This window comes from Leptonychotes weddellii, chromosome 3, assembly GCF_054177405.1.
Source record: "Leptonychotes weddellii isolate Sample4059 chromosome 3, ASM5417740v2, whole genome shotgun sequence".
NCBI lineage: Eukaryota > Metazoa > Chordata > Mammalia > Carnivora > Phocidae > Leptonychotes > Leptonychotes weddellii.
Window position 1 is genome coordinate 55,397,443 of NC_138371.1, and position 26,398 is coordinate 55,423,840.

At 37.5% G+C, this 26,398-nt stretch overlaps 1 protein-coding gene across 4 annotated transcripts in view; it reads right to left on the reverse strand.

Moving 5' to 3' along the window:
• The window catches only part of DCAF17 (DDB1 and CUL4 associated factor 17), a 318,055-nt gene that overhangs the window by 255,753 nt on the left and 35,904 nt on the right, over positions 1 to 26,398 (reverse strand). The window contains exons 14-16 of one of the 4 annotated variants that reach the window (XM_081814187.1): positions 25,833 to 25,975; positions 12,535 to 12,690; positions 7,157 to 11,978 (exon numbers count right to left, since the gene is read on the reverse strand). In XM_081814187.1, coding sequence (XP_081670313.1) covers positions 12,570 to 12,690; positions 25,833 to 25,975 — 264 coding nt within the window. In that variant the 3' untranslated portion in view covers positions 7,157 to 11,978; positions 12,535 to 12,569. Of the gene's footprint in view, positions 1 to 7,156; positions 11,979 to 12,020; positions 12,691 to 13,925; positions 25,976 to 26,398 lie in introns of those variants that run through there. The other 3 variants (XM_081814190.1, XM_081814188.1, XM_081814189.1) reach the window with 3 other exon arrangements.

Genomic DNA, 26,398 nt, shown 5'->3' on the forward strand with positions numbered 1-26,398 from the left:
GGGTGATAGACATTGGGGAGGGTGTCTGCTATGGTGAGCGCTGTGAATTGTGTAAGACTGATGAATCACAGACCTGTACCTCTGAAACAAATAATACATTATATGTTAAAAAAAGAAGAAGATAGCGGAAGGGAAAAATGAAGGGGGGGAAATCGGAGGGGGAGACGAACCATGAGAGACTATGGACTCTGAGAAACAAACTGAGGGTTCTAGAGGGGAGGGGGATGGGGGGATGGGTTAGCCTGGTGATGGGTATTAAAGAGGGCACGTATTGAATGGAGCACTGGGTGTTATACGCAAACAATGAATCATGGAACACTACATCAAAAACCAATGATGTAATGTATGGTGATTAACATAACATAATAAAATAAAATTAAAAAAAAAAAGGAGCCTGGGCTATGTGTGTCCGCCTCCCCTTCTGGATTCCATTCCAGGGGGAGCCCAGCCCAGCCTGGAGCAGGAGGGGGCATGAGACAAGATTTGTAGCTTTTGGTGTCCACAACAGAAGGGCCAGTTCTGACCTGGAGGCCAGATAATGTATTTTATTTTTTTTAAATATTTATTTATTTGAGAGTGTGGGAGAGAGAGAGAAAGTGCACAAGCGGGGGGTGGGGGTGGGGAGGGGCAGAGGGAGAGAGAGAATCTCAAGCAAACTCCCCGCTGAGCCAGGAGCTAAAGCAGGGGCTCGATCCCAGGACTCTGGGATCGTAACCTGAGCTGAAGGCAGATGCTTAACCGACTGAGCCACCCAGATGTCCCCAGATAATATATTTTAAACAATTAGGCTCCTAAGGTTATTCACACAGCATGAGTCTTACAAACAACATTCCTTAGCCTGCCTGTGTACATGCAGGTCCAGGTGGTCAGTTCTGCGGGATGAATAACAAAAACATCTATCCGTACAGAGCATCTAGCGAATGGGGATTGAGGGAATGCAGGCTTTGCCTGAAGAGTAAAATGTTACATTAATCTTCAAATTTCTGCCAAATACCTGGGAAGGAGGTCAGTCTCTCAGGATGGAACCCAGGGTTGGAGTTGTAAGGCAGTCCTAAGCAGTCAGTGGCATATTCAAAGATATCACGTTGGAGTTCAACTCCCATTCGGCGGGTCACAAGAGTCTCCATATGGAGGCAGACTAAAGGCTAGTCTAAAGGCAGACTAAAGACTGAGGACTCTGGGCCAGCTCCCCAGTAAGTTATGCCCATACTTTTGGCTCAGGCTCTCTGACGGGACATAATAAGGGACAAGGTATGTGAATCCAGATGATAAGATAGTTAGGATCACTATCATATAAACCTGGGTGGTTTTTTTTTTCTTGCTTGCTTTCTGTATTTTTAATTTTTAAAATTGCTCAAGTAATATTTATTTTGAAAAAAAAACCTGGGAAATAAAAGATAGCCAATAAACAAAACATTCACCTATAATCCCACCCTCCATAAATAACTAACATCATTTTGCCATATATCTTTCCAGACATTTTTTGATGTGTGTGTGCATATAATATGCACATGTCCTCAAAATAAATTCCCCATTACTTGAGCAAATGTACACTGGATGAGTACAATGGGTATGTATAATCAAAATACAACTTTATTTGGTATCCTTCAAAAGAGTTAACTTTAGAATTTATTCTGTCAGAGAATTTGCATGACTCACCCATGTTAAACTCACAGGAAGGCCTTTTATGGAAATGTATAATGATCTGGAAGTCCAGCCTTAGCTCTGTGGTTTGGCATACACATTGAAACTGAGAAGAATATATTCATATACTCTGACCTTAAATAGTTTTTCAAGATTAGATTTAGAACACTTTACACTGATTCTAGAGTGGTATGATTTGGGGGATAAGGATATTTGCCATCATCCTTACATTTTTGGTGGTAGCCTTTTAAGTGCTAATTCTCTATAAGCACTAGAATAACTATGTCCTCTTTATTACTAAAATCCAGCTCCAAAGAATGAGAGATTATTTTCCTTGGATGGTCTCCATTACTGGCATCTATTGTGCATCAAAAGTGAAACTTAGAACAGAATAATTCTATTAATATGCTGGAAGCAGACTGACAGAAAGTCTGTGTATTTGAATTGCTTTCATCTGTTAGGCAAGCCACACTCTCTCTGTGCTTCACTTTTCACCTAAGATTAAGTAGGGGAATAATCCAGGTATTCTTCACAATTCTTCCAGTCCTAAAAAAATTGATCTTTAAAAAATGGTATTTACCTATGCCCAAATGTTTAAAATGTCAGAGTTTTCCAAGGGCAAGTGCTAAAGAGTACATGCAAAATTAACAATTTGGATGAACTGTCAGCTTTTCTAACCATAGTGTTAAGGCTATATACTTAGTTTGGATATATTCTGAAGGCTAATTGTCAAATCCTTGTGCAGTTTAATAAAATATAATTATGGCTCAAGCATAGAGAGTATAAAAATATATTCTGCTGGTCAAATACATATAAGTTACCGTGTCTCCAAAGACATCAAAAGCCTTGAAAGTAACATGAATGTGAATTTGCTTTACTTTGAGGATATTCTGCATTAGATATCCTGGTGTCCTAAACTGGAAAACCGGGATGATATGAAAATCCTTTCGTTTGTTTGCTTCCAAAGGAATTTTTAAAAAAAGATTTATTTGAGAGAGACGGTGGGGGGGGGGGGCAGGCAAGGGGAGGAGCAGAGGGAGAGGGAGAGAGACAACCTGCTGAGTGCAGAGTCATGACGTGGGGCCCGATCTCATGACACTGAGATCACAACCTGAGCCAAAATCAAGAGTCAGACACTTGATTGAGCCACCCAGACTTCCAAAGGAATTTACCACCATAATTTAAAAACAAGATACAGAGTTCAGTTCAATTAACAAAGTACTAAGTTAATGATTAGTGTTTATATTCTTAAGGTTTAGCTATATTTAAGTTTATGAGTGCAGAAGAAGCTGGGCTAATTTCCTACCATAAAAATATCATTGGAAAGGTGCTCTTAACTTTAAGTGCAAAGAAAGTAAGATAAGAGAATCTGTTGCCCATTTTAGCTGTGTACCTTCAATTCCATGATATTTTATCTATTATAGGACTTTAGACTTACATGATTATTTAAATTTCAGATAAATGATGCACAACTTAATTGACTAGATTAAAAGTTCAGCAGTAGTAAATCTTTGTAAGCTTGGTTCTTGGTAGAAAAAGAAAGAAATGATATTCTTCCATATGTAAAGAATAACACTTGGGACACTTGAGACTTGCTTTATGGTCCAGCATTTGATCAGTTTTGCTTAATATTCCATGAGTACTTTGAAAGATCTATTTTTTTCTCCAAATCCCATAAAATCTCCTTTTTAATGAGTTCAATGAAATACTGAAATTGCAACACTACTTATGTACTTTGTCGAAAGGCATTGTGGTATATTTCTCTAAAATTGCATAAAGCAAATAATGTATATTTTAGTATTTTAAAGCAATGTTCTTTTGAATAGAAACACAGCAGTAAAGCAACAAGACCTTGCAAACTTTATGATACTTAAGAATTACCTGGAAAACCCAAGAGAAAAAAAGGCAGACTAGAAACATAATAGTTCACAGAAAAGGAAATAAAAATTTCTTAGATGTATAAAAAATACTCAATCTCACCCATAGTAAAAAATGCAAATCAAAATTATGATATATCATTTCACCCATTAGATGGATAAATATCAAACAGTTTTATAATGCATTTGGTGAGAATATAGGCATGCTCCTACATTTCTGGTGGGAATATAAATTGATACAACTTGTGTGGGGGGTATGATCCAGTAATTCTATCTCTAGGAATTTATAATACAGAAATACTCATAAAGGTGTGAAATGGCACTGCAACACTGTAATAGTAAATGGTTGGATAGAATACACAGGTTCATCATTGGGGGACTGGTTAAACAATTTTATACAATAGGTCATTATGCAGTCTTATAGAAGAATGATGAAGCTCTATATGTACTGATCTGTAACACTATGCAAAATACATTATTTTTTTTTTTAAGATTTTATTTATTTATTTGAGACAGAGAGAATGAGAGAGACAGAGAGCACATGAGAGGGGGGAGGGTCAGAGGGAGGAGCAGACTCCCTGCAGAGCAGGGAGCCCGATGCGGGACTCGATCCCGGGACTCCAGGATCATGACCTGAGCCGAAGGCAGTCGCTTAACCAACTGAGCCACCCAGGCGCCCCTGCAAAATACATTATTAAGGACTTCCAAGTATGGTGTTATGGCTAATTAGGTGCACAGAGGCACCCATCCACTAAGGAGCAAGTAGACCTTGAGTAGAACCCATTTCTTTGAGGCACTGTTGGTCTCTCAAGAGACAGAGGAGGTTTCTGCAGACCTTTCCCCTCCAAAAGCAAAAACAAAACCAGAGTTGTCATCAGGGAAATGATGATAGTAGTGATACTGCTATCAGGATACGGATGCTTTGACCAACACAAGGTTGGGAAGGATGAACTGAGCCAAGATCCTAAGGTAGTCCCAGGATGGTGGCAACTTTAGCTACAGGCAGAAGTAGAAACAAATTCTCTCTGGAGGAGAGCTTTCCCAGTTTGGGGCTAAGGGAATCTCACAGATTAAGATCAAGTACACAAAGATCATCAAGCTCATGAGAAAGTAAGGCAAGCCACCATTAGTGAGAATTGGTGTAAATAATAAAATACGGAAAAGCAATGAATAAAATGCTTAAGAAATAAAGATACACAAAAATCCATTTTAGGTAGATCTAACTAAGACAGTCAAAACTATAATGTTTTTAGGAAAGAATGTAGGAGAGTATCTTCATGGTCCAGGACAGTAAAGAATACATAAAAGAAGATGAAAACTGTATCATCCATAAAATAAAAGATTGATAAATTTAACCACGCTAAAATGAAGAACTTCTGTTCCTCAAAAGACTCCATTATTATCAGGTATTATTAGAGTAAAAAAAGAAAAAAGGATAGGAAAAGATATCTGCAATACATATAATTAGCAAAACCTAGTAAGCATTACTATTACAAACTGATGGGACAAACACCCAAATAGAAAAATGGGTAAAATAATAGATACTATACAAAAGTCGATATCCAAATGATCAATAAGCAGACAAAAAGGAGCTCTACCTTTAGTAATTAGGGAAGTACAAATTAAAACCACAATGGGATACATACCTATCAGATTGGAAGAAAACTGCAAGTCTGACAATATTAAGTTTTGGAAAGAAAATGGATCAATAGTCACCCTCAAACACTGCTGGTGGGACTGTAAAACTGGCATAATCTTTCTGAAGAACTGTGTGGCATCCAATAAAGTTGAACACACACATACCCTCTGATACAGGAATTTTAATCCAAGGTATACACCTTAGAGAAATACACACATATGTGCATCTGAATGTATGTACAGGAATGTTCATGGTGGTATTGTTAATAATTGGCTCAAACTGGAAACAACCCAAATGCCCATCAACAGTAGAATGAATAAATAAAGTTTTATACAATTGAATATTATACAGTAGCTGAAGATGCATAAAACAACACAAATGAACCTTATGTACCTAATGTTGAGTAAAAAAGCAGGACACAAAACAATACATACAACATAGTTATATACTTAAAGTTCAAAGAGGCAAAAATAAACCCTTTAGAGATGCATACAGTAGTATATTTATGAAGAAAAATGGGAAAATTACCATAAACCAGGATAATGGTAACATCTTAGAGGAGGGATAAAACTATAATCAGAAAGGCACATATATGTGGCTTCTAGGATGCTGATAATACTCTATTTCTGAACCTGGAGGATGAGTTGTGTGGTTATTTGTTTTGTGGCTATTTTTTGAATTACGCTTTTTCTAGGATGCATGTTATATTTTACAGTTTAATTTTTTTAAAGAGGAAATAAAGGAAACCACCCCTAAGATAAACAAGTCACAGGAGAATACCAGAAATGAACAGGCAAATTTGGGGAAAAGTAGAAATTTTCAAGGGCATATGCAAAATTAAGCAAAACTGACCAAATGCTGGACCACAAAGCAACTCTCGACAAATTTCAAAGAACTGAAATGATATTGAGTATATTCTCTGACTATAATAGAATCAAGTTAGAAATAAATAACAAGATTATAAAGCTGAAAATTCAGTTTTTTGTAAATTAAGAAATACACTTTGAGAGAGTCCATTGTGCAAACAAGAAATCATTAAGGATGTCAGAATGTATTTTAGACTGAATTAAAATACATGTATTAAAAATACATCCTGCCACAACTTGTGAGATAATAGTAAAAGCCATGCTGAGAGGGAAATTTTTAGCATATCAAGTGCATAGATTAGAAAAGAAGGAAAACTGAAAACCAAATGACCTAAATGTCTATCTCATGAAATTAGAAAAGTAGCAGAAAAATACACATGATGGAGAAAATCAACACAGCTGAAAGACAGTTTCTTTTTTGTTGTTGTTTAAAGATTTTATTTATTTATTTGAGAGAGAGAGAGAGTGAGAGAGCACAAGCAGGGTGAGCAGGAGAGGGAGAAGCAGACTCCCCGCTGAGCAGGGAGCCTGATGCAGGACTCGATCCCCAGACCCTAAGATCATGACCAGAGCCAAAGGCAGCTAGCTGCTTAACCATCTGAGCCACCCAGGCACCCCCAGTTTCTTGAACAAGACTAAAGAGCATAATAAATGTCCTATGAGACTGACCAAGGGAAAAAGAGAATACTTGGGTCAGCTGTGATCTGAGCTTTCAGGTGCTTTGCAACTGTTCACCATTATTACAAGTCCTTTAGCTATTAAAAGATGTCAAAAGGCTAATATAGACAACTTCAGGATTATAGCTTTGAAAAATCTGATGAAAGGGATAGATTTTTAGTAAGACCCAATTGTCCAAGATTGACACAAGAAGAAAGAGAAAACCAGATTAATAAATAAATTGAATCTGTAATTTAAAACATCCTCAACAAAGGGAAGTGTTTGCTTCTGTTATTAGTATTTTCTCTTGGTCATTGGCCATTTCTTTCCTGCTTCTTTACATGTCTAATAATTTTTTATTATATGACAGAACTTATGTGTAAAAAAAGAAGGCTCCAACTGATACTAGTGAAGGGTCCCCTTTTCCTCAGTTAGGCAGACAGATTGAAGGATCACCTCAATCCAGCTAGTGATTGAATTGGGTCAGGGCTTAATGGAGAGTTTAAGTTTCTGTTTCTTCAGTCCTGAAACTACTGCAGGTGTCCTTCATTAGAGGTTTGGGCTTAGCTCTTTAGCTTCCAACCCCATTATTGTGGGCTAAATTGTATTCCCCAAAATTCATTTGTTGAAGTCCTAACCCTAAGTACCTCAGAATGCGACTGTATTTAGAGATAGAATCTTTAAAGAGGTAATTAAGTTAAAATGAGTTCAAAAGGGTAGGCTCTGATCCAATATGACTGGTGTCCTTATAAAAAGAGATCAGGACACACACACACAGAGGGAAGAACATATGAAGACAGGGGAGAAGACCATCATTCTCAAGCCAACAAGAGGCCTCAGAAGAAACCAACCATACTGATCTTGATCTTAGACTGCTAGCCTCCAAAACTGTGAGAAAATAAACTTCTTTTGTTTAGGCTACCCAGCCTATGGTACTTTGTTATGGCAGCCGTAGCAAAGTCATACACCCATGTACATATATGCCTGAGAAACTAGTTGTGAATTTGTGAAAAGCTCCTTTCCCCTAGTAGGATTTTCCCCTTAAGGACCACGTAACAATAGATTACAATCTGCTTTTCTGGTCCAGCCTCCAGCCTCATACATCACCCTAAAACTCAGAAAATGTCTCATGGGGAAAACCTGCCTTGCATTTGGGCTCTTCCAGTTTCTAATAGGTCACACCAGCCCTATGTGACTGTCAAAAGTTATGCTGGCTTTTTTCCCTTCTAGTAGAATCTCTTTGCTAAGTCAAGCCCATCAGGAAAGAAAACAAACACAATTATTGGCTTACTTAGGAAGAGTTCTTACTATCCTGGAATTGTAGTTTGCCTATTCTTCCTTGTTCCACAACTTTCTGATATCTTCACAAATATAATTTTGCAATTCATCCATTTCATTTTCTAGTTGTTGCAGCATTGGACTACTGCTAGTTAATATATTTTACTTACAAGGTAAGGTCTTCATTAAACAAAGTGATAGCAAACTGAATACAGCAAAATATAAAAGGATACATCACAACCAAGTTGACTTTATTCCAGGAATACATGATTGTTTTAACATACAAAACCAATCAATGTAATATACTACATTACCAGAAGAAATGAAAAAAATCATGATTATCTTAACAGATGTAAACTGATAAAATTCTACATGTAATCATTAAAAAAAAAATCTTAGCAAACTAGGGATGGAAGAAAATTTCTTTACTTGTTAAATGGTATTGATGAAAAAAACCCCACAGGAAACACTTAGTGGTGAAATGTTAAAATTGTTTACTCTGAAATCAGGAATATACTGGAGGACCTAGCCAATATAATAAGGCAAGAAAAATAAGTAACAATATTAAAGATAGAGAATATAATAGAATTGAATTCTTTGCATTCTTAGAAAATAAAATCTGCATATTAGTATTAGAATTATTAGGTGAATTTAATAAGTTTACAGGACATAGATTAGTATGCAGAAATCAATGGAATTTCCCTAGTTGAGCGTCAAGCCATTAAAAAAATGAAATTTAAAAACAATATCATCAAAGCCTATCAAATACCTAGCAATAAAAAAAAGATGTGTGATACCTCTATAGAAAAAAACTAAAAACATTTTTAGAGAAACTGAAAATGACATAAATAAATGGAAGGATGTACTAGGTCAATGTATTAGAAGATTCAAAATAAGCAAAGATGTCATTTCTCCCTAACTTTATCTATAGTCAATTTAATCCCAATCACAATTGCAGTGAATTAATTTCTGTGGAATTGACAAGTAGATTCTAGAGTGTAAGGCACAGAATATGTCAAGGGTAAAGAATAACCATGACACTCCTGAGGAAGAAAAATGTGTGAGGACATACTCAACTGGGTATTAAGATATAGTATAAATCTACAGTAACCAATACAGTATGTTATTGGTGAAAATAATGACAAGTAGACCAATGGAACAGAGCAGAGTCCATAGATAGACACATAATTTATGACAAAGGTGTCAATATAAAGGTGGAATTTATGGTGCCGAACTGATTGGATTTTTTTTACAAAAAGGGAGAAAAGAGAGTTAGCTCCCATCTCACATATAAACAAAAATCAATTCCAGGTGGACTGTAGCTCTGAATGTAAAATATAAAGATCAGAAAGAGAAAGCCCACAAACAGACCCAAAAAGAGGGAGAGAGAGAGATCACTTTTCACCTTCAAACATTTTTAATTTTGTGCCTGTGGTGGAGCAGTGAGGTACCCTGTTATGGCATATCCAAGGGACACTGAGACATGGTGGCTATAATAACTGTTTGCTTATCTTTTTTTTTAAGATTTTATTTATTTATTTGACAGAGAGAGAGAGTACAAGCAGGGGGAGCTGTAGGGGGAGAGGGAGAAGCAGGCCCCCCGCAGAGGAGGGAGCCCGATGCGGGGCTCCCATCCCAGGACCCTGGGATCAGGACCCAAGCTGAAGGCAGATGCTTACCCGACTGAGTGACCCAGGCACCCAGTAACTGGTTCTTTGAAGAGACCTAGAAACCATTCTTAAAATGCAGATCCAAATCTGGCAAAGACACTGTAAAAAAACCATCTCAAATTAAGTTCCATCTATGATAAAGACCATGAGGATGAGAAGCTCCACTGAGCTGTGATTCCCAGGTGTACTATCCTCAGTCATACCCTGACACAATCCAATCCCAAATGGGTCATTCCCAGCTGCTTCCAACACCTTGGGTCCTTACCGCATTAAGGGTATTTTCCTGTTCCTCATTAAATCTGGAATGTTTTGCTAAAAAAAGACAACTCTTTGTAAATTCCCTTCCCTCCTCATAAATCTGTTGGTTCTCCTTGAATCACCAATATATTTTTCAAAACTTTGAAGATGAGTACATGTCCTAGGCATTAAAAACACACTAACTGTAGTACTATATCACAAATGACATTGTTTCTTAGAAATACTGTCAGTGACTATGTACTTCTGAACTCACCTAAATATAGAATTTCTGATTCACCAGAATTTTAGATTAACATTAGCAGACATAAATATAGTCTTATTTCATTAATCTCTATGTAATTAACAAGAATATTTTATTCATTATTCTGTATTCTGTATTCATTAACAAGAATATTTTATTACTAGCTGCACTTCCTTGCATAACATACATCTCTTGTAGGTGGTATCAACAGTTATTAAAACACATCTTGTTTTATTCTGATTTCGTTAAAAGCAACCTTAAGAATGCTGTTCTTTGTAGATAGAGCACCTAATGAATTCAGTGATCAAACTCAAGAGATAGTCACAGAGGTTACTGTGTCTAAATGTTTTAGTAGTTGTTAGTAGGCCTGTCCTTGCAATGACTCAAAAGCATTCTTAGATACTTCTGTGTAGTCTATTAAGTTCAAAATGGGTAAGAGGTATTTATCATAGCACACTGTTAAAATTCTAAGATTCTGAGATAGAAAAAGTTAATAATTGCTCAGAAAGCCACATAAGCTTATAACACAGTCACTATTTTGCTGTCAATATTTATGAAATAACAGGTATTAATTTCACTTGATCATGGAATGTATATTCACTCATTGTAGGAGCATGTGAAAACCACATCTACCTGAAACATTAAGAATTGTGAAAGAGATAATCCCTGTTAGTGGGTCTGGACTGGTATCTTGGCAGTATCTTTGTGTTTCTCTCACACTTCCTCTTAGGAGTAGATGAATTCTTATTCCTCCAGCTCTAAGTGAGGCCAGGGGCTGGTGCCTGTTTCTCTCACCAGCTCCTACTGGGAATGGGCTCCCAGCAACATCCCTCAGCCCTCATGCTTACTCTTCCCAGGGCAGTCCCAAGCCTCACATTTGTGAATAAACTTAGAAATCTAACTACCACTTGTTTTCCTGCATAACAGAAATAAGGAGAAAGAAAATAAGTAGTGTTAACATTAAATTTCATTCATTTCAGGATTATAGATTGAAATAATCAACTTAAACATAGAAGCTAACCAAAAACTCTTAGAAGAAAACAAAGAGTACATTTTTATGACCTTAGATCTAGGCAATTGTTTCTTAGATACGACATCAAGAGCACAAGCAATAAAAGAAAAAATAGATAAAAAATTTGACTTCATCAAAATTAAAAACGTCCGTGCTTCAAAGGACACCATTAGGAAAGAGAAAAATAACCCTTGGAATGAGAGAAAATATTTGCAAATCACATTATCTGATAAGGGACTTGTATCTAGAATATTTTAAGAAATATGTAAATATATAAAGAGATCTTATAACTCAACAATAAAAAGATAATCCTACTAAAATTGGGTAAAGGATTTGAGTACATATCTCTCCAAAGAAGATATACAAATGGCCAATAAGTACATGAAAAGACGCTCAACATCATTAGTCATGAGGGAAATCAAAGTCAAAACTATAATGAAATACCACCTCATACCCACTAGCATTGTTATAATAAATAATAGAAAGTAACAAACATTGGCAAGGATGTGGAGGAAATGGACCTCACATACACTGCTGTTGGGAATACAACATGGTACAGTTGCTCTGAAAAATAGTTTGGCAGTTCCTCAAAAAGTTAAACATAGAACTACCATGTGATCCACTAATTCCACTGCTAGGTATTTACCTAGAATTGAAATCATGTATCTATAGAAAAATGTGCATACAGGGGCGCCTGGGTGGCTCAGTCATTAAGCGTCTGCCTTCGGCTCAGGTCATGATCCCGGGGTCCTGGGATTGGGTCCCACGTAGGGCTCCCTGCTCAGTGGAGAGCCTGCTTCTCTCTCTCCCACTCCCCTCTCGCTGTCTCTCTCTCTCTGTCAAATAAATAAACAAAATCTTTTAAAAAAAATGTGTATACAAATGTTTATAGCAGCATCACTGATAATAGCTAAAAATTGGAATCAACCCGATGTCCATCAACAATAAGCAAAATGTGTTACATTTACACAATGGAATATTACCTGGCTATAAAAAGGAATGAGATACTGATACATGCTACAGCATGGATTAAATTTTGAAAACATTATGCTGAAAGAAACCAGACACATAAGGCCACATTTTGCATAATTCCATTTATATGAAATGTGCAGAAACAGGAAAATGTATAGAGCAGATTAGTGGTCACCAGGGGTTGGTGGGGAGGGAAATGGGAATGACTATTAATGTACACAGGGTTTCTCTTTGGGATGATGAAAATATTCTAGAAATTTGATAGTGCTGATGACTGCACAACTTTGTGACTATACTAAAAATCCCTGAATTCTACACTTTGAAAAGGTGAACTTTATAGTATGTGAATTACAGCCAATAAAGCTGCCATAAAAAAATCAATATCCCCCCACTATTAAAATCAAAGAATTATTGGGGCACCTGGGTGGCTCAGTCATTAAGCGTCTGCCTTCGGCTCAGGTCGTGATCCTGGGGTCCTGGGATCGAGTCCCGCATCGGGCTCTCTGCTCCACGGGAAGCCTACTTCTCCCTCTCTCACTTCCCCTGCTTGTGTTCCCTCTCTCACTGTGTCTCTCTCTGTCAAATAAAAAAAAAAAAAAAAAAAAATCAAAGAATTATTTAAAAAATCAATAAGGCTTAATCTTTTTAAAAAAACAAAGAAACTCTATTATCTGATGTTATTGAAGAAGGTTGGACTGTTAATTTAAACAGTTAATTAAAAAGTAAACCATTATATAAAGATACATATAATCTGTAAACATTTTATTCCAACTTAAAACATAGAAGGGTACATTCATTTAACTATCTTTGATATAAGGCCAAGGCCTTTTTCTTTAGGTTTGAGTTTGTTGATTAGTGCCCTCTGCCATCTTTCTGGCATAAGTCATACTCCCTGGATACAAAGCAGACCAGAACTCAGACACATGGGAAGAAATACAATTCCTTCCACGTTTTTGCCAATTCTCCCTTTTATCAGACATCCTGCACAAATTCAGATTCTCTTGGCCTTACCCCTCTCTTATTCCAGCGACTGCTACCAACACTGTTCTGTGTGGACTCTATAAACTTCATGCCCGCACAACCTGCCAATGCTCAGACCTCAATTCACGTCATGTTGCTGAGGTCCCCCTGCTTCCTGCCCCTTGATGTCAAAGTGAATTCTGCCTTGTGCAATTTGGAAATTCAGGAGTTACGTTTGAACCTTTGAAGAGTGGCAGATTAGAGCTGGGGGTAAATTCTTCCCCCTTTCTCCCTAACCTATCCCTGCCACACTGTCCTGAGGTGTACTTTATGTGGCTTCTCAGAGGCTGGTCCATGAGATTAAGCATTTAGTTGCACTTAGTGGTCCAGGTATAATGATTAGTAATGTTTCCTTTCACTCTCAAAAGTGTCTGTATACGACATGATACTCTATGTAGAAAACCCAAAAGACTCTACCAAAAATTTGCTAAAACTGATAGAGGAACTCAGTAAAGTTGCAGGATACAAAATCAATGCACAGAAGTCTGTTACATTTTTATACACCAACAATGAAGCAGCAGAAAGAGAAATCAAGGAATCAATCCTGTTTATAATTGTACCCAAAACCATAAGATACCTAGGAATAAACCTAACCAAAGTAGTAAAAGATCTGTACTCTGAAAACTATAGAACATTTATGAAAGAAATTAAGGAAGACACAAAGAAATGGAAAAACGTTCCATGCTCATGGATTGGAAGAACAAATATTGTGATGTCTACATTACCCAAAGCAATCTACACATTTAATGCAATCCCTATCAAAATAACACCAGCATTTTTCACAGAGCTGGTACAAACAATTCTAAAATTTGCATGGAACCAGAAAAGACCCCAAACAGCCAAAGGAATGTAGAAAAAGAAAACCAAAGCTGGAGGCATCACAGTTGTAGACTTCAAGCTGTATTACAAAGCTAATCATCAAGACAGTACGGTACTGGCACAAAAACAGACACATAAATCAATGGAACAGAATAGAGAACTCAGAAATGGACCCTCAACTCTTATGGTCAACAATCTTTGACAAAGCAGGAAAGAATATCCAATGGAAAAAAAGACAGTCTCTTCAACAAATGGTGTTGGGAAAATTGGACAGCCACATGCAGAAGAATGAAACTGGACCACTTTCTTACACCATACACAAAAATAGACTCAAAATGGATGAAAGACCTAAATGTGAGACAGGAATCCATCAAAATCCTAGAGGAGAACACCGGCAGCAACTTCTTTGACCTTCGCCACAGCAACTTCTTGCTAGACATGTCTCCAGAGGCAAGGAAAACAAAAGCAAAAATGAACTACTGGGACTTCATCAGGATAAAAAGCTTTCATACAGCCAAGGAAACAATCAACGAGACTAAAAGGCAACCTACAGAACGGGAGAAGATATTTGCAAATGTCTTATCAGATAAAGGGCTAGTATCCAAAACATATAAGGAACTTATCAAACTCAATGCCTGAAAAACAAAAAACCCAGTCAAGAAATGGGCAGAAGACATGAACAGACATTTCTCCAGAGAAGACATACAAATGGCTAACAGACACATGAAAAAATGCTCAACATCACTGAGCATCAGGGAAATACAAATCAAAACCACAATGAGATACCACCTCACACTGGTCAGAATGACTAAAATTAACAACTCAGGAAAGGACAGATGTTGGTGAGGATGTGGAGAAAGGGGAACTCTCTTACACTGTTGGTGGGAATGCAAACTGGTGCAGCCACTCTGGAGAACAGTATGGATGTTCCTCAAAAAGTTAAAAACAGAACTACCCTATAACCCAGCAATAGCACTAGTAGGTATTTATCCAAAGGATACAAAAATAGTGATTCGAAGGGGCACGTGCACCCCAATATTTATAGCAGCAATGTCCACAATAGCCAAACTATGGAAAGAGACCAGATGTTCATCAATGGATGAATGGAGAAAGAAGATGTGGTACACACACACACACACACACACACACACACACACACACACACAGGAATATTACTTAGCCATCAAAAAGAACAAAATCCTGCTATTTGCAATGACATGGATGGAACTAGAGTGTATTATGCTAAGCAAAATAAGTCAGTCAGAGAAAGACAAATACCGTACGATTTCACTCATATGTGGAATTTAAGAAACAAAAGCTCATGAACATAAGGGAAGGGAAGAAAAAATAAAATAAGATAAAAACAGAGAGGGAGACAAACCATAAGAGACTCTTAACTATAGAAAATCAACTGAAGGTTGCTCGAGGGGAGGGGTTGGGGAGATGAGGTAATAGGGTGATGGGCATTAAGGAGGGCATTTGATGTAATGAGCACTGGGTGTTTATGCAACTGATGAATCACTAAATTCTGTCCCCAAATTAATAATACACCATATGTTAGCTAACTTGAATTTAAATAAATAAAAAAAAAGGGCCTGTATATGCACGATAAATGATAACTCTAGCCAAAGTGGCAGAGGCAACCAAAACTTTCTGGCAGAAGCTGAAATGGAAACCACTGGATCACAAGTCCAGCTGGTAAGGGAAACCAAGACAAACTCTAGAAAAGTGACATTTGGGACTTTATATTAGATGTGGTAGTGGTCTTACCCTATGACCCATCAATTGCACTACTGGGTATTTACCCCAAAGATACAAATGTAGTGATCCGAATGGGCACATGTACCCCAATGTTTACAGCAGCAATGTCCACAATAGCCAAACTATGGAAAGAGCCTAGATGTCCATCAACAGATGAATGGATAAAGAAGATGTGGTATATATATATACAATAGAATATTATGCAGCCATCAAAAAAATGAAATCTTGGGGCACCTGGGTGGCTCAGATGGTTGGGTGTCTGCCTTCAGCTCAGGTCATGATCCCGGAGTCCTGGGATTGGGTCCCACATTAGGCTCCCTGCTCCTTGGGAAGCCTGCTTCTCCCTCTCTGCCTCTCTGTCTCTCATGAATAAATAAAATCTTTAAAAAAAAAATGAAATCCTGCCATTTGCAACAATGTGGATGGAACTAGAGGGTATTATGCTAAGCGAAACAAGTCAATCAGAGAAAGACAAGTATCATATGATCTCACTGATATGAGGAATTTGAGAAACAAGACAGAGGATCATAGGGGAAAGGAAGGAAAAATGAAACAAGACAAAACCAGAGAGGGAGACAAACCTTAGGAGACTCTTAATCTCAGGAAACAAACTAAGGGTTGCTGGAGTGGGGGGTGGGGTGGCGGGAGGGATGGGGTGGCTGGGTGATGGACATTGGGGAGGGTATGTACTATGGTGAGCACTGTGAATTGTGTAAGACTGATGAATCACAGACCTGTACCCCTGGAACAAGTAATATATTATATGTTAATAAAAAAAAATAAAAAAAAAAAGATGTGGTAGTGGTCTCAAGGACCTCTTTAAGTTAACGATACAGTGTCAGTCAGCATATCTTCAAGCAGATATTGTGTAATAACTGAGGTTTTAGATGTGGGAGAGGTTGGAGCTGGAAATGCTTTAACTCTCACTGACTTTGTTCTCTAAAGAGAGAAAGACAGATTACAGATAGGAAAATTAAGTGTTAGAATGGCTTTTTTAAAAAGATTTTATTTATTCATTCAAGACACAGATATATATATATAGAGAGAGAGAGAGAGAGAGAGAGAGAGAGAGCATGAGCAGGGAGAGAGGCAGAGGGAGAAGCAGGCTCCCCGTGGAGCAGGGAGTCCAATGCGGGGCTCGATCCCAGGACCCCAGGATCATGACCTGAGCTGAAGGCAGACGCTTAACCATCTGAGCCACCCAGGTGCCCCTAGAATGGCTTTTAAATTTTAATTCTTTTAACATACTTAAACCAGTCTTGTTACTCTTATAGATAAAGCTTGAAAAGCTGTGCCCTTGGAGTTTGTGATTTTTCAAAGAAAAAACGGTGTTCAAAACAGGCTTCAGAAATGATTGTCTACTTGGGCCCTCCTAAAAGAAAATTAAAAATGTTCAATTCAGCCTTAAAACTTTGATAAAGAATTTATTGATAAATCATTTTCTTTCGAAAATTTCATTTGAGAGATCAATTTATGGATGCATATTACCTGAGTAGGTAGAGTGTCCTCCATATGACTCATTCCACTGGTTGTCATCTTTATGAATTCAGTTAACTGTTAAGTTTCATCACTTCCACAGCAGTCCAAGGTTTCAAAGTGTACTGAACTAAAACGGGTTCAAAGCATTCCCTGGGGTCACAGCAGGTATAAACTGACTTTTCTACTGCAGATATAATTTTATTTAGCGCATGAACTCTCTGGGCTGTGAGAAGACGCAGAGAGGCTGGCAACATGCCCAGAGCTTCTCCAAGGTTCTAAGGCCTAACCTGCTAAATTCTGTTTATATGAGAATGAAATATTTGGCAAAGGGTCCAGAAATGTCTGGAAATTATTTGTAAAGGAAGAAAGTCATCTAAATATAATTATCTTGAAAGGATCAACGTGTACCAGAGTACAAATGTAATGGTAAATTTTATGAATTTATTATTGCAGAAATGACACATGTGAAAAAGTGGAAATGCAGAAACTGTCTGACTTAAAATATGAGTAGAAATTTAGAGGTATGACGGCGCCTGAGTGGCTCAGTCATTGAGCATCTGCCTTCGGCTCAGGTCATGATCCCGGGGTCCTGGGATCGAGTCCCGCGTCCAGGTCCCTGCTCAGTGGGGAGCCTGCTTCTCCCTCACCCTCTGCCTGCCGCTCCCCCTGATTGTGCTCTCTTTCTCTCTGTCAAGTGAATAAATAAAATCTTAAAAAAAAGAAAAGAAAAGAAATTTAGAGGTATCAAGTGGATTTATCCCAAGAACTCAACATTGGTTTAACATTAAAAAAGTCAATCAATGTAACTTATCATATTAACAGACTAAAAACCATATGATCATCTCAAGAGATGCAGAATGATTATTCGACAGACTCCAACATGTATATCCAATAAAAACCTCAGAAAACTAGTAATAGTAGGGAACTTCAAATTGATAAGGAGCATCTATTAACAACCTACAGTTAATATCATACCTAATGGTGAAAGACGGAATTCTATCCCCTATGCATTGGATATCCATATAGGAAAAAAGAACTTTGATCCATATCTTGCACCAAATACAAAAATAAACAAAAAGTAGATTATAGATCTGAATGTAAGACCTAAACTAAATGTTTAAAATTAAAAACACTGACCATAACAAGTATTCGCAAGGATATGGAGCACCTGGAACTCTCATATACTGATGATGGGATGAAGAGAAAATAAAATGGCACAGCCATTTTGGAAAGACAGTTTGGAAGCTTCTTATTTATTTATTTATTTGACAGAGAAAGACACAGCGAGAGAAGGAACACAAGCAGGGGGAGTGGGAGAAGGAGAAGCAGGCTCCCCGCGGAGCAGGGAGCGCAATGCGGGGCTCAATCCCAGGACCCTGGGATCATGACCTGAGCTGGAGGCAGACGCTTAATGACTGAGCCACCCAGGCGCTCCAGTTTGGAAGCTTCTTAAAAAGTTAAGCATAGGGGCACCTGGGTGGCTCAGTTGGTTAAGTGTCTGACTTTTGGTTTTGGTTCATGTCATGATCACATGGGTCATGGGATTGAGCCCTGCGCTGGGCTCTGTGCTAATCGCGGAGTCTGCTTCAGATTCTCTGCCTCTCCTTCTCCCCCTGACCTTACCTCTGCTCGTGCACACTCTCTCTCGCAAATAAATAAATAAAATCTTAAAAAAAATTTAAGCATGTATTTAACATATGATCCAGCCATTTCCTCCTTGGTATTTTCCAAAAGAAATAAAGCATATGTCCATACAAAGAATTTGTACCACATGTTCATACTAGCTTTGTTTGTAGTAGCCAAAAATCGGAAACTACCCAAATGTACAGCAGCAGGTAAGTGGGTTATAACCACACAATGGAGTACTATTAAGCAATAAAAAGGAATGAACTAAAACATGTAATACAGATGGATCTCAAAATAACTATACTGAGTGAAAGAAGCCAGAAATAAAAAAGAGTACTTACTGTGTGACTCCATTTATATAAAATTCTAGAAAATGCAATCTAATCTAAAGCAACAAACAGATGAGTGGCTGCTGTGGGAAGACAGGAAAGAGAAGCAAGGGGTATTACAGAGAACCAAGAGGAAACGTTTTGGGGTGATGGATATGTTTAATATCTTAATTGTGGTGATGGTTTCATGGGTGTATACATGTCAAAACTATCAAATGGTACAGTTTAAATATGTGCAGTTTATTTTATGTACTTTTATTATACTTCAAAAAAATCTGTTAAGAAAATTTAAAATTTACACATTATCAGTTTAGAGGAGATCTGTGCTACTGTTCCCCACCCCTCCAAAACACAGCACATAGTTTTTGTAGGATGAACAGTTTTTACAACTAAAAAATAAAATAATAAAATCAAATAAAATTTACACATGGTATATAAACACACACACAAATGTGCTTATCATCATTAGTTAATAAGGAAATATAAATTAAAACCACATTGAGATCCAATATAGTTATTGGGGGAAGGTTAAAGCTTGTTTAATATTAATATGGTTTCATATTATAGCAAAAATTCATCTGATTGGGGCGCGTAAGTGGCTCAATCAGTTAAGCATCTAGCTCTTGGTTTCAGCTCAGGTCATGATCTCAGGGTCCTGGGATTGAGCCCATGTCTCCATGCTCAGTGTGGAGTCTGCTTGAGGATTCCCTCCCTCTGCTCCATCCCGCCCCCCCCGAACACCCTCTCGCACACATGCATGCACTCTCTCTCTCAAATAAATAAATCTTTAAAAAAAATTCATCTGATTTACAAATAACATGAACTCCTAATCTTTAAAGGAAAAGGTCATTTTCTGCTTTTATTACAATGTTTTATGGAGCCTCTGCTCTGGTGTCATCCTGTCCAGCTCCAGTAGTCATGTGGAACAGTCTAATATGTACCATTAGCAACCCAGGTTTGTTTTCTGTTAGTTTCCACTAAACGAAACAGGGTTCCTTGGTGACAATGTAGTCCATGTTTGAGAAAGAATAATTCAGGCTGCGTTTTGAGTTATCTTAATTATTATCACAAAGAAAAAATATTTTCAGCAGTTCCTGGTGGAGCTGGGGTTAAAAAAGATGAAGAGGGTAACCTGACAAGAGGGCTGCTAGGGGCAAGTAGAAACAATCTAAGTAACAACTAGGAAAGATTTTTACACCCACCATAAATGCTAAGATAAAAAAGACTAACAACCACAAGCACTGGAGAAAATGTGGAGTTAACTGGAAGTTTCATACATTGTCGCAGGCATGTAAATTGGTACAATCCTTTGGAAAAAAGGTCTGGTAGTTGCTCATTAAACTAAACATACACCTACTCTAGAATCCAACAATTCCATCCTTAGATCTTTACCCAGGAGGAATAAAGACATGTTTACGAAAAGTGTATACAAGACATTCAGAGCACTTTATTCATAATAGCAAAAAAAGAAAAAGAAAAAGAAAGAAAAGAAAAGGAAAAAGCAGAAATAGCTCAAGCGTCCATCAACAGGAAAATGGAAAAAAACAAACTGACACATTCATACAAAAGACTACTCAGCAATAAAAAGGAATAAATCACTGGTACATGCGACATGAATTAACCTCAAAAACGTGCTGACTGAAGGAAGCATTATGCTTTGTATGATTTCATTCATATAACGTTTTAGAATGGGCAGATTTAATTTGTGAGGCAAAATAATCAGAACAGTAGATAACACTTGATAGGTGGGGTGGGGATTGACTGGGAAGGAACATGAGGAAACTTTCTGGAATGATTGTTGTGTTCTAAATTTCGAAAAGTGTTTGGGTTACACAGATGAATGCATTTGCAAAAACTTAGCAAGTTTACATTTAACATTTGTGCATTTCATTGCATGTTTAAGTGTACATCAAAAATTTTAAAAACTAAACATTAAACTCTATTTACTTATATGCATGTTGAAGTATTAGGGGGAAGTATACTGATGTCTGCATCATAAAAGTAACATGGAGAGATGAGTAATAAAACACATAAGAGTAAAATTTAGAATCCATGAAGTTGGTAATTGGGTATCTACTATAAAATTCCATCAACTTTGCTGTATGTTTGAAAATTTTCGTAATAAAATGGAGAAAAGCCCTCAGTTGGTCTTATCTTTTTTTTTTTTAAAGATTTTTTTTATTATTATTTATTTATTTGACAGAGGAGAGAGAGAGCACACAAGCAGAGGCAGAGGGAGAGGGAGAAGCAGGCTTCCCGCTGAGCAGGGAGCCCGATGTGGGGCTCAATCCCAGGACCCTGGGATCACGACCTGAGCCAAAGGCAGACGCTTAACAACTGAGCCACCCAGGCACCCTGGTCTTATCTTTCTAATATACATCCTATGCCTCTAGTAAATTATTCCTTCTGTAAGATAGAGGTAGGTTCTATAGCAACATAGGGACCAGAAATTAGCCCCAGAATTTTCCCTGAAATTCTAAAGTTAGATGACATACGTAAACCAGGTAAGAAAGGTAAGAAACTATAAAAATTATTGAAAAGGAAGCCAAGTTACCTTAAGAGTAATTATTAATACGGGTGTTTATTATCACCCACAAACAGGCTGAGAGTACCATATTTTGCATCTTCAAAAAAAATTACTTTTAACCACTGAATAGAAGAATCGTCTTTTATATCAGGTTATATATGTGGACAGGCCAATTGTATCTCATTCAACTTTGTCCAAAATTTGGATATCCAATCGTCATTTAAAAAACACTTATTAAGCATTTCCCTATACCCAGTATTATCATTATCAGTATGCTATATATGAGATAAAATAACATCATTTGCTTTTTGAGAGCTTTGGAGGAAATCTGGCATAAGAATGTGTCAAACAAATCTGGATGTTTCCTATCTCTGCACTTATTAGTTGTAGGACCTTGAGCAAATTAACTTCTATAAGCCTCACTTTCCTCATTTACAAAACATGGAAGGATAATGGTAGTTCGTACTTCATATGATTGTTCTGAACGCTGAGTGAGCCAACTCATTTTACATGTATCACAGTGATTGGTAGATAGAAAGCACTCAATGAATGTAAGTTATCATTTTTTTAAAAAGTACATATAAGAAACAAAACATTCAATTGGTAGAAGAATGTGGAGAACCTTAATTTGTTTAAATAGAACATCATCTCCTCACTAGGTAGTTCAAAACCCTCAAAGTTTGAGAAATGTTTTAGAAAGTCAAAGAATGATAACCTTGCTGCATTGATACTGTGACAATACAAAATCACAAGTAGTGAAATGCAGAAATACACTTCTTATCAGCATATTATCTAGACCTGCTGAAAGAAGCTATACTTCTTCACTCCGTTTTGCATTAAACACTCAGAAATGTTACCCATGTTTTGTGCCTATCACTAGTGCTTAAGTAGGTGGGCACACAGTTAAAGACTCTAAAGTAGTCAGGCAGACAGTGGGGGTTAAGGTGGGGCCAGGAGGATATTAACTGCCACTCGCCCCCCCACCCCAAGAGAATGGCAGTGTCATGCCTGGCAGGTGGCAGAATGAACAGCTGCAAAGCCCCTGTGGGAAGCTGGCAAGCCCATACTCGTTCGAGAAGCATTCTGTACTGTCTCCTGCCATGTATGTTATCCATAAATTCCCCACATTCTTTACTATCTTCTACCTTTTGGCATCTGTTTATCAACCATCCTGTTAATCACATAGCCCACATTCCCACATAATGTTACAATTGGCTGAAACTATGTAGGAGCAGCATGTACTTTTAGTTGGGGCATAACCCTTCTGTTTGTTACCCTGCCCACAACTCCCTATGGTCTTTCACACTAAGGTACATTTCCTGCCTGGCTCATTCGCAGTGGATCCTGGTCTAGTTTGATTTTGGCAGTGTGAAACATTAGAAGTTTCTCAGTGGTCAGTTCATACCTAGACTAGTAGTCTATCCACCCACTCACACCTGCCCCCAGCCTAAAAAGCAGCTAAGGATGTCAGCTAGTTCTCAGATGCCTTTCTGAGTAGATGAGTTCTATCATTTCATCAAAAGAAGATAATGACTTAAAGAAGAAGGGGAAACTCAATAAACTTCTTTTTTTAAAAAACCAGATAGGACTGGGGTGCCTGGGTGGCTCAGGGTTAAGCGGCTGCCTTCAGCTCAGGTCACGATCCTGGGGTCCTTGGATCAAGTCCCATGTCGGGCTCCCTGCTCAGTGGGGAGTCTGCTTCTCCCTCTCCCTCTGCCTCTCCCCTGCTGCTCATGCTCTCTCTCTCTCTCAAATAAATAAATAAAATCTTTAAAAAAAATTTAAAAAAATAAAAAACCAGATATGACTGAAATCTTAGGACATCCTTTTCTGAAACATTCTTGGAGAGCAGGCTTTCTGCTTTTATATAACACTGCCTCTGCTTTGAAACCCATACAACACTGGTTTCTTTCTTTTCTCTGGTGTTTTTAATCTATTACCTCTTACCAGACTTGTTTTTCAAGATGTAAATTCACTGGGTATGACTGTTTAGATACAGTTAGTGTCTAATTGGGAGTTTGGGGCAATATCCAGCACATCATAACTATTCAACTGCTGTAACCAGAATCATGTCTCTAAAATGCTCTGAAAGCTTCAAATATTATATTAAATAGTACTATTAAAGATGCATAAAATAAGAATGGATTTTTCAATTAGATATAAAAGTATTAGAATTTAATACATGAAGATAGTTTTATTCTCTTGCTCATGAGGTAATAATCACTTCTACTTTCCCAAATGGTTATTACACTTAGGATCAGATTCAGAAAGATTTATCTTTAGCCCACATATAAATATTTTCCCTTATTCTAAAACGTTAGCAATCTTCTTCTCTATTGCGCAAAAGACAGTTTTAGGGTTGCTCCCTTTATTTCTTTTAAATTTATGGACTCTGCTACTAATTTCTTGATGTCTGGAATAGGTTAACACCTTTTCTCCTCAGCTTCTGTTGATCATAAGCTTGAAATTTATCCGCAAACTTCAAGGGCAGAAAAGAGCAGAATTCACATCTTTTTTTTTTTTTTTTTAAAGATTTTATTTATTTATTTGACAGAGAGAGAGACAGCACAAGTAGGCAGAGTGGCAGGCAGAGGGAGAGGGAGAAGCAGGCTTCCCGCTGAGCAGGGAGCCCGATGCGGGGCTCGATCCCAGGATCCTGGGATCATGACCTGAGCCAAAGGCAGCCGCTTAGCCGACTGAGCCACCCAGGCGCCCCCACATCATTCTTAATATGGGATCAAGCCAAAACTGAAGGAAAAACTGAAAGATTTTAATTTTTTTTTTTTTAAGTAGGCTCCATGCCCAGCATGGGGCTTGAATTCACGACCCTGAGATCAAGACCTGAGCTGAGATCAAGAATTGGATGCTTAACCAACTGAGCCACCCAAGTGCCCCCCCAAACCGAATGATTTTAATGTAAATTATCCAAGCTAGGATCCCATATTTTAAACTTAAATTTGAATCAGCAATGATTTTTATTGCTGTCTCCTCCCCTTCTATTTTTACTAGTCTTTTGAGGCTGAATCAGAGAAATGTGCTGAACATGTGGATTGCAGCAACTGGATTTCTCGAACAGGAAGCAAAAAGAAACAATTTTCTCCCTTAGGTTGCTTTTATTTAACAATCTGAAGACTGATTATCTGAGTTCAAGGATTATATTTAGATTGGTCCTAACAAAGAAGAAAAAAATACTCCTTTCACAACTAAGATAGAGCGAAAAGCCTTTTCTAGCTAATCAGTCAATTCCCAAGCCAGTAGGAATTGAGGCTTTATCTACTCTTCTACAAGGAGCAGAACTGGTGGGATCCAGGATACCTTTATCTTATTGCATAGGTATGAAAATATTGCCTAGGCAGAATTGGAAAACTCACCAAATAAATAGAATGGTGAAATGAATACAACATTCTTAGATGCATTTAGAGCTGAACAGGCTACATATCAGAAAAAAATTTCACTTAAAGTTTGCTTGGAATCTTTTACATTAGTCTATGATAGAAACATAAATAATCAATGGGAACACCAAGCCAAGAGAATAAAACCATGGAAGAAAAGATAATCTGGGAACTAGAGTCAATTCCTAATGCTATATATAAATACAAAACATATATATACATATATGTGATTGAAAAAAATGTGATGACACATTTATGGCTCAAAAATATTCGTTCACATTACAGGTCTCTTTTCTCACCCTTAGGCAAACTTTGGTATAGAGGATAGAGGATTTGTTTCTGTATCTTCTCCGTATTTCTTTTTGTCTCTCCTGCCTAGTCTTACCTATCAAAATTCCATACCATACTTTAAGAACCATGTTAAATACTTCTCCATCAATAACCCTCTCCCAACAATTGAAAATAACTTGTCTTTTGTGCTCCCCAACACTTTATATTTGCATCACCACCAAGCTAAAAGCTCTAAAATGTTAGACTTCTTGGGATGTCATTCTAAAAAATCCATAAATTGAAGTCCTTACCATCCCTTGTATGGCAAGAATTTAAAAAAGAAGTCACAGTCATCTGAAGTCAACACAAGAGCTTTTTCTAGAAAATACTGGAGAACTTTCTATGCAGATAACAAAAAGGAGGACTGGACATAGCTGCGGGGGTATGTGGCTAAAAATCTTAGAAGTTACATCTCAAAATTTAAAATTATCTCACTCTTTTTCACAACTTCTGTTTGTTGTTTCTTCTTCAGCAGGGTCACATACCATCTGGTAAACATAGCAGCTGAAGACCCTGCTTGGTTTCTGTTCTATGTGTAGTACCAAGTCTCTGTCAAAGTAGACTTCATGGCTGTAGGTCTGTAATGAAAACATAGTCAAATGAAATCTCCTCTTCACACAACCATATTCACAATTATGTCACTAAAATGTCATAGCACCTATGCTAGGGATCTTCAAATATGTACTTGGAAGCAAAACAGTTGCTAGAAATAGTTTATTTTCATTACTTATGAATATGCAGATTACTTAGAAGAAAAGCATTACACAAAACGTCGAAAATGAGAAGAGCCCTGGTCATAGGAGTCTGAAACACCCAGATTCTATTGCCTATACTGCTCTTTCACTGTGTGACAGCGGTCAAGTTGCTGAACCTCTTGGGTACTCCACTGATAAAACAAAAGGGTTGCATAAAATAACAGCGACTCTTCCTTATAGTTTTTATGTTCTATAATAACCAAAAAAGTAGACAAATATTTCTGAGAGTGCCTGGAAACCCTAATG